General features: G+C 35.3%; 1 protein-coding gene across 1 annotated transcript; it reads left to right on the top strand.

Moving 5' to 3' along the window:
* The first annotated feature begins 848 nt into the window (after positions 1-848).
* LOC110834292 (uncharacterized) lies at positions 849-4808 on the top strand. The gene is made up of 4 exons (XM_022073273.2): positions 849-1000; positions 2584-2727; positions 3237-3386; positions 4333-4808. The coding sequence occupies exons 1-4, from the start codon at positions 902-904 to the stop codon at positions 4489-4491; spliced, it is 552 nt and encodes a 183-aa protein (XP_021928965.1). The 5' UTR covers positions 849-901; the 3' UTR covers positions 4492-4808.
* The last annotated feature ends 2283 nt before the right edge of the window (positions 4809-7091 follow it).

Here is a 7091-nt window from a genome sequence, read left to right on the forward strand (position 1 = left end):
TCTTGTTTCATGCCATTTGCAGCCACTTTTAATTTTTTGAAAATTTCGACAATTTTTTAAAATTTCAATTTTTTCGAAAATTTTCGAAAAATCGAAAAACGTGGGAAATCGTCCAAAAAGCTCACAAAACCAAAAAATTTTGAAAAATTCTGAATTCAAATTTTTTTTCGAAAATTTCGAAAATCTTTAGTTATACACCTAAAGAGCCTTATTAAAATTCTGAAAGTTTATTCTCTAGACATAAGCATAAGTATTTTGAGAATATATTTAGGTACCATTCAAAGGCTGCATAATGAAGTTCCTCTTCACATTTTAATTAAATATCACAGTGGTACGACTTTTAGCTTGAGCCGTTTCTAGTTACCGACTATTCAAGAAAGTCCCTGTCGTAATTAAACCCATCGCATTCTGAAACCCCCATCTGTCCTCTGTCAACAGAAGTCAGTTTAAATCCTTACAAGTTATTTCTGAAACATCTGTTTTAATATCATTCTCATTAATTATATGCCTAAATTTCATTTCCTGCCCTTTATAATAGAATATTTACACATTTTATCATCTCCCAATCAAAATAAAACATGAAACAGAACACAAACACATTCTATTAACTACAGTCTTACATATTATTTCCGGCCCATGCACTACAGAATATGACGTCAGATAAACTTCAATATAATACAACCTTTGACTATTTCAAAGCATCCCAGAGCGGAGGATATACCATACTGACAACAGTCGTCACAGGCTATGAATTTGCTTATCGTATGCGATCTACATCATTGCCCCATAGGCCTACTCACAATAGGGCATTAATGATATTCAAACTTGCAGGTATATAAGCACGTTGCCACTTAATTTCGTTAAAGTGGCAATCAAGTTGTGGTTGAAATATCTTAGCGCTATGGCGAGATCCTCAAGTATTCGTCCTCTAATAATTATTAAAACAGTATTCGTTTTATTGTACACGTATGGTGTGCTATTCACTTCAACGGAAGCTTGTGTGAGTATTTTATCTCTTCACAGTTACTGGAAATTTTCAAGTGCAAAATAGTTACGACCGAATATTCTCGTTCAATTATTTTATTATCAGTTGTAATGCTAATCTAATTTGCCACTACACTAAAACGACCACAACCCGGGATAAATTAGTGACTGACTACGGGCTATATAACTGTAGTTCGATTCCCGTTTTGGACTCCTGCTTTTCTCTTCGTCACCTCGTCCAGACAGTGCCCATCCAGCCTCTTGTCCAATTGATACTGGGGCTCTTTCCTTGGGGTTAAAACGGCTGGAGTGTGAAACTAACCACATACCTTCTAGTGCCAAGTGTAGTAATGTGTGACACTAAAGCTTCACTCCTCATTTATCCTAATGGCGTGGTGCTTCGTCAAAGGACAAAACAACTTTAATTTAGCTTTACATTTACATCATTCACACGTTGGTTATTTAATTACCTGTTTCATCTTCAGAGGTTAAACATAAAGTCAACTGAGGGTGGATTATGATTATTACATAGTCGACAAGGGTTTGGAAGGAGGCGTTGGTTTCTATGACAAGATATTAACACGGATTTCACCAGAAGTAACTAAGGAAAATCATAGAAAAACATTACTCACTATGGCCGGTAACACGACCGACATTTGAATCGGTTAACCTGCGAATATAAGTGATACAGCTACATTAACCTGCTATATGCAAGGCCTTTTTAATCAAACCTCATACTATTGTTGCCACTGACAAATGATAGACCGCTTGTCTTCTGTAGCTACTTTACTTACAATTAAAATAAGTTACTATATATATAGCAGATGTACATAGCATACAAAATTTAAAGGGCAAAAGAAACGTGTGATGTTTATTATACTTTATATTTAAACAGGCCTTGATCACTTCTTTCAAATCCTTTAAAATTTACAGGTTATAAGCACATTATCATCTCATCTGAAAATATATAAACTCTTTAGTGAAATAGCATCATTAAACAGTCTAACCAACTACACGCACATAAGTGTATCAATATTTCAATAGTTTTTATCCTTCTGTTTTACAGCGATAACTAAAGAATGATTGCAGATGGGTTTGTGAAATTCGGTCTGGAGACTGGTCATGAACACATCCACGTAATTTGAAATTTAAAATGACAAACGTGGTAATTTTGTGACTCATAGAAGTTGTACCTTAACTTCACTGAGCAGAGTCTTTCTTCAGGAGCTAAAAGTCACACAGTTGATCAAAAAATACTATGCCTTTTATGAAACACGAAGTTTTCTTGTCGTGATCCAGTGGCCACATAAATCCAGGCAACATCCTCACGAGCTATGTCCTAAAGACCCCATTTTAACGTAAAAATAGCCCATAGAAACTGGAGAAACGATATATTCAAATAGTATACTCCTCGTACACAGATGTGTAGTGACCGTTGCACTAACCTGTTGGTGAGAGTTATTTTGGCAGTGTAAGAACTCTGGATTCTGATCCCAGATAGATAAATAAATCAGTTCTGTATTCAAATAACGTGTAATGCAGTGTTTAGAAGTTTAATGTAAAATGGATATTTGCCGCTATGTGATCTTTTTTTTTCAGGATGGATACAAAATAAAAATTAACAAATTGGAACCTTGCGCTGGTAATATATTTAAGCTTACAAACCCAAAAGTCGATCTAACGAAAGCCTGCCGCGCCGTTATAACTGGGTGCATGGATGTGAAAGGGTTTTCAAGCTGCAAGGTACGTCAAAATATGTATAATGCTAATTCATTCCTCTCATCCTATAAGAAGTCATATAAAGTAATTATATTATAAATTTTCCTTTCTGTCACTTCTCTTCTTTTATCAATATTACACATTTCCGTGTCCTACTACCGCACTTGTTATATGTTTAGCTAAGATTTTTATATAATTTTAAAGCACCTAAAATATCTGACAATTATTCCTTGTGCATAATGTGTGCCATTTATTTTCCAAATCGTTATCATCATCAGGGATTATTAGATTTACTACTGTTTAAATTCGAGTATTTTTCTATTATTTTCTTATGTGATACAGTCTTATATCTTAAGAAATGGGTGTGTAGGAATTGTTTAGATAACCAACTACACGAATGCACAGCGTATTTGACCCAGAAGACCAAAATCTCACTTCCGTGAACACCTCAATTCTCAACTTACGGTATGTTGCTTTCAATGGTTGATATTCACTTATTATGCTTATAACTCATAATTTATAATTGTTTTCAGGTTACATATGACATTAAGAAGAAAGGAATGATGGTCCCATTTAAAGGCGAAAAAGATGCTTGCGAAGAAATTGCAAAAGCAACCAAAGAATCAGATACAGCTTCAAGGTTGAAGAAGTACAATATTTCTCCAAATTGTCCAATTAAGAGTGTAAGAATGTTTGCCAAATACTTCATACCAATTGGACAGTAATTATAGAAAGCTGCAAGAACAGGTTTTCGTAGTAAGATGTGGGACATGTCGCATTAGTAGTTTTATTGATGTTACTTCACTTACTGAGATATGACAGTTACCTGGATCTCTGGATTATTTCTTGTGGCAGGTCTTGTAAACCTACTTACTATAGTCTAACAACGTTTTCGTGTGTTTTGTTGCGTTTGCAATTAAAAGTTGCAAAAATGCACCCCCGTCTCTCCGTTCGCGTGTTACTCGTAACTCGCTGAATGGATTTTTATGGAATTTTATATTAGGGAATTCTGATAACATATATTAAAATTTTGATCAAGATCGAATAAAAATAATAAACACTGCGTAAAAATCTACATGCGCGCATTTCGAGTGCTATCCCAACTCGCATGTAATTTGTTAAATATTTATCAGAGCAAAAAATGTTTCGAACAAATGCTGAAGATAAAATAAAACACGCTTTCTTCTGTCAAAAACATTTTTTCCATAAGTCTTAGCTGTTTTCGATACAATTAAACAAAAATTATTTTGTGCTATGTTGTCTCGTAACTCGAGAAATATTTGATTTTATAATTAATTTTGGTCACACTTTATATTGTTGATCTGACCTGTCTACTTCATGTTATTATGCAAGAAAACTTCAAAACTCAGCATCAACGGATTAAAAATGTACAGGCAACAACATTGCGAACACGTCAGAATTTTTAAGCTATGCTTTTATATCCGAAATGCTTCCTGATTTTCTTGCACCCTTCTGATGGCGTAAAAGTTGTAAAGCAATGGCGACAAAGCATCTGTTTTTTGGGTCCATCCCGAGTAGGAAAGGCGCACCATCCAAATATCTGTCTATTCATATATGGATTTTATTCTTAGGTGTCATCTTCTGTATTATATCGTGTCTTTCTTTCAGGTCAATGCATGTTCTAAAGAAGGTGAGTCGCTGGATTTAAGCCCTTATAAGGACAAGTTTCGGCTTGCTGCCGGTCAGTACACGGGCACCATCGGATTTGACTGTGACAGCGGTAAGAGCTGCTTCAAGTTCGACGTGGAATTTAAACGTGGCAAATAGACCAGTAGTCTAATGAAACAGTCTCCTCCACAAAACATCGTCTCTTTTTTAACATGCAATTGTTAGTTTTAGTTAAAGCAATTGAATGCTATAGACTGCCTGTTGTAGCTAGAATTTTGTGCACGAATCTCCAGAAACGTTTGCTCACAATACAGAGACAAAGCTATTTCTTCGAACGAAACTTCAGAAAAAATTGTCGCATGAAAAAGATCTCCTTTATCCAAAATTTGATTTATTGTTAAATGTGTTATATTACATACAAAATGTATTAATTTACTGTAAAAAAGTAAGATTAAATATATCTTCTACGACATTTATTACTGTTTCTTTGAGGATATTTGCATTTTAATATGATTATTTCATAAATGCATATTACAAATTACTGAGTCGTTCTTAAAAATAAATCAGATTACAACACACAAGTTAAAAATCCTACGTCCTCATTTCACGATTTCTGAAAATAAAACTGTGAAATTTAAATTTAGTCACCGTTATTTGTCCTATTATGCCCAATATAAGATACGTCATATTTAATTCCATTCCATTATATCCTTATATCCTAACAAATAAAATGATCATTAGTGTCTCACTCTCGATTTGATCCAGGAAATCCTTGAACTGTCTGTGGGTTGTGAAGTAGGTTCTCTTGATTAACAATGCAACTATGTTTAATTACTTCATTCAGGATTTTATTTGAAAAACTGAACAAATTCTCATTTAACACACACACGTAATAATTACTAATAGCTTAAAACATGAGCTGGCGAGTTATCAACATTATACCGCAGTGAGTTCCGACAGTAAGCTTTTGACAAAAAAGCACGCATATAAAATAGGGGGTTTCTGATAGGACGCACAAAACCTGCTTTCCTCTTAAAAGCCTCTAGTCCTAGAAATTCTGTGTTCATGTTATTAGGTAATGTAAATATGCAATCTTGTAATAAAATTCAATTTAGACCAAGAATTAGCTCACTGATTTCTTGCGTAGATGACTGCAGGACAGAATCCTGTTCCATTCAGATTCCTTTTATTTCTCACACGTTCCTGCATCCACCATTTGTTATTATTAGTTGTAAGAATTCAAAACCTACGAGTCTGGGATGGTGTCCAGTGGCACAACGTTCCTAAAAATTTCGTGATAATCGGTCAGATGATTAAAAAGTTGAAAGTGAGTAGAAAACACGGAGTACAAGCAGTGTGATTACCCCACAAACCTAAGCTTTTTAGCCGTAAGCACAACGCCATTAAGACGTGTGACGCAGTGGCTGTAAAGACCCACGCGTTCTTAACCCCGAAACTAGACGTGATTAGCTTCACGCTCCGGTTGCTTCATCCCCTGGTATTCATTGGATAGGAGGTGGATTGACCCCAGAGTCGGTTTGGACGTGCTAAAGAAGACAAAAATTCCTGTCCCTTCAGAGAATCAAAAACTGCGCGATTGTCGAACTGTCACGATATTTCGTCTTGGGCCAATTGGGGAAGCAGACTCCAGAATACAATTGTAATCTAATTACTTTAATTCGCATATTTCATGTTGGTATATTAATATAATAACCTTATAAGTTCTTCTTACTTGCCTGTTACCCAGAAAATATTGGCGATCCCTATAGCAGAAGTTCACAGAGCTGCTACAGTAATTAAATAAGAAATGACGAACTCATCCTCCCAACCAATAAATTAGGCCTGGATGACAGGAACATGACGTTAGTACGAAGTTTCACGCGATCAGTTACAAAGCGGACTTAATCATGCCTTAACTCTCACTTCCCTAAAAAAAATAAGAAAAAACACATTAAAAAGTGCAGTTAGAATTTAAGTCAGCTAAGTGTCAAAGTTTACAAACAAAGAGATCTTTACCTCCAAGTTGTTTCCCTTTATAGCGAGATTCTTAGGCGCGTAACACAGCGTTTACTGTGTCTAAAAACCATCCATTTGCAGTCAATGGGTATTTGAAAAAGAAATCCTAAACAGTACTATGTAATGTTCGATACTGACTCTATCTGCAGCCCTGAAAACGAAGACAGTATGGTTCTCCGAAATGTTGGTAACTACCTACGAATCCACACGGCGTCACAACCCAGAACAATAATCTCGGTAGGCAGATCCCAATCAGCATCAAATTGATGTGAGTTGAGTTTTGTAAGCAATTGTATTCCAACACATTCATAAAATAGCGTGATGTAGCTACAAACAAAACATCTCTGGTAGCATTGAAACTGCCTTAGCAATTCTATATAATAGGCAGTTTCTATTCGGCGATAAGCTAAGTGAGCTGGAGTTTTGTAAGCGATTGTATTCCGGCACATTCATAAAATAGCGTGATGGTATTGTTACAAACAGATGAACATGAGATATGCCGTGAATCACTTCAGCTGATCGGATGTAAATTTTGTATAAGTTTAATCGAAAAAATGTCGATATTAAGTAGTAAGGGTGTGGATCTTTTTTTAAGAATGCACTGCTATCATACGCGATCTACACTACCACATCACAGCCACAGTGAATAAAATTTATTCTTTTATCTAGCGTCATTCATCCATCCATTCATTCATTCGAGTATATAATAAGACTGTCACTGTATTGTTGTAAGTGCAGATTCA

Source organism: Zootermopsis nevadensis, unplaced genomic scaffold, assembly GCF_977971745.1.
Source record: "Zootermopsis nevadensis isolate Lab colony 2312 unplaced genomic scaffold, Znev_1.0 Znev_ptg000022l, whole genome shotgun sequence".
In the NCBI taxonomy this organism is placed as follows: domain Eukaryota; kingdom Metazoa; phylum Arthropoda; class Insecta; order Blattodea; family Termopsidae; genus Zootermopsis; species Zootermopsis nevadensis.

Coding starts and splice junctions, on each gene's coding strand:
- LOC110834292 (XM_022073273.2), top strand. CDS start 902: ATGGCGAGATCCTCAAGTATTCGTCCTCTAATAATTATTAAAACAGTA. Junction 1,001..2,583: donor TCACTTCAACGGAAGCTTGT/GTGAGTATTTTA, acceptor TTTTTTTTTCAG/GATGGATACAAAATAAAAAT. Junction 2,728..3,236: donor AAGGGTTTTCAAGCTGCAAG/GTACGTCAAAAT, acceptor AATTGTTTTCAG/GTTACATATGACATTAAGAA.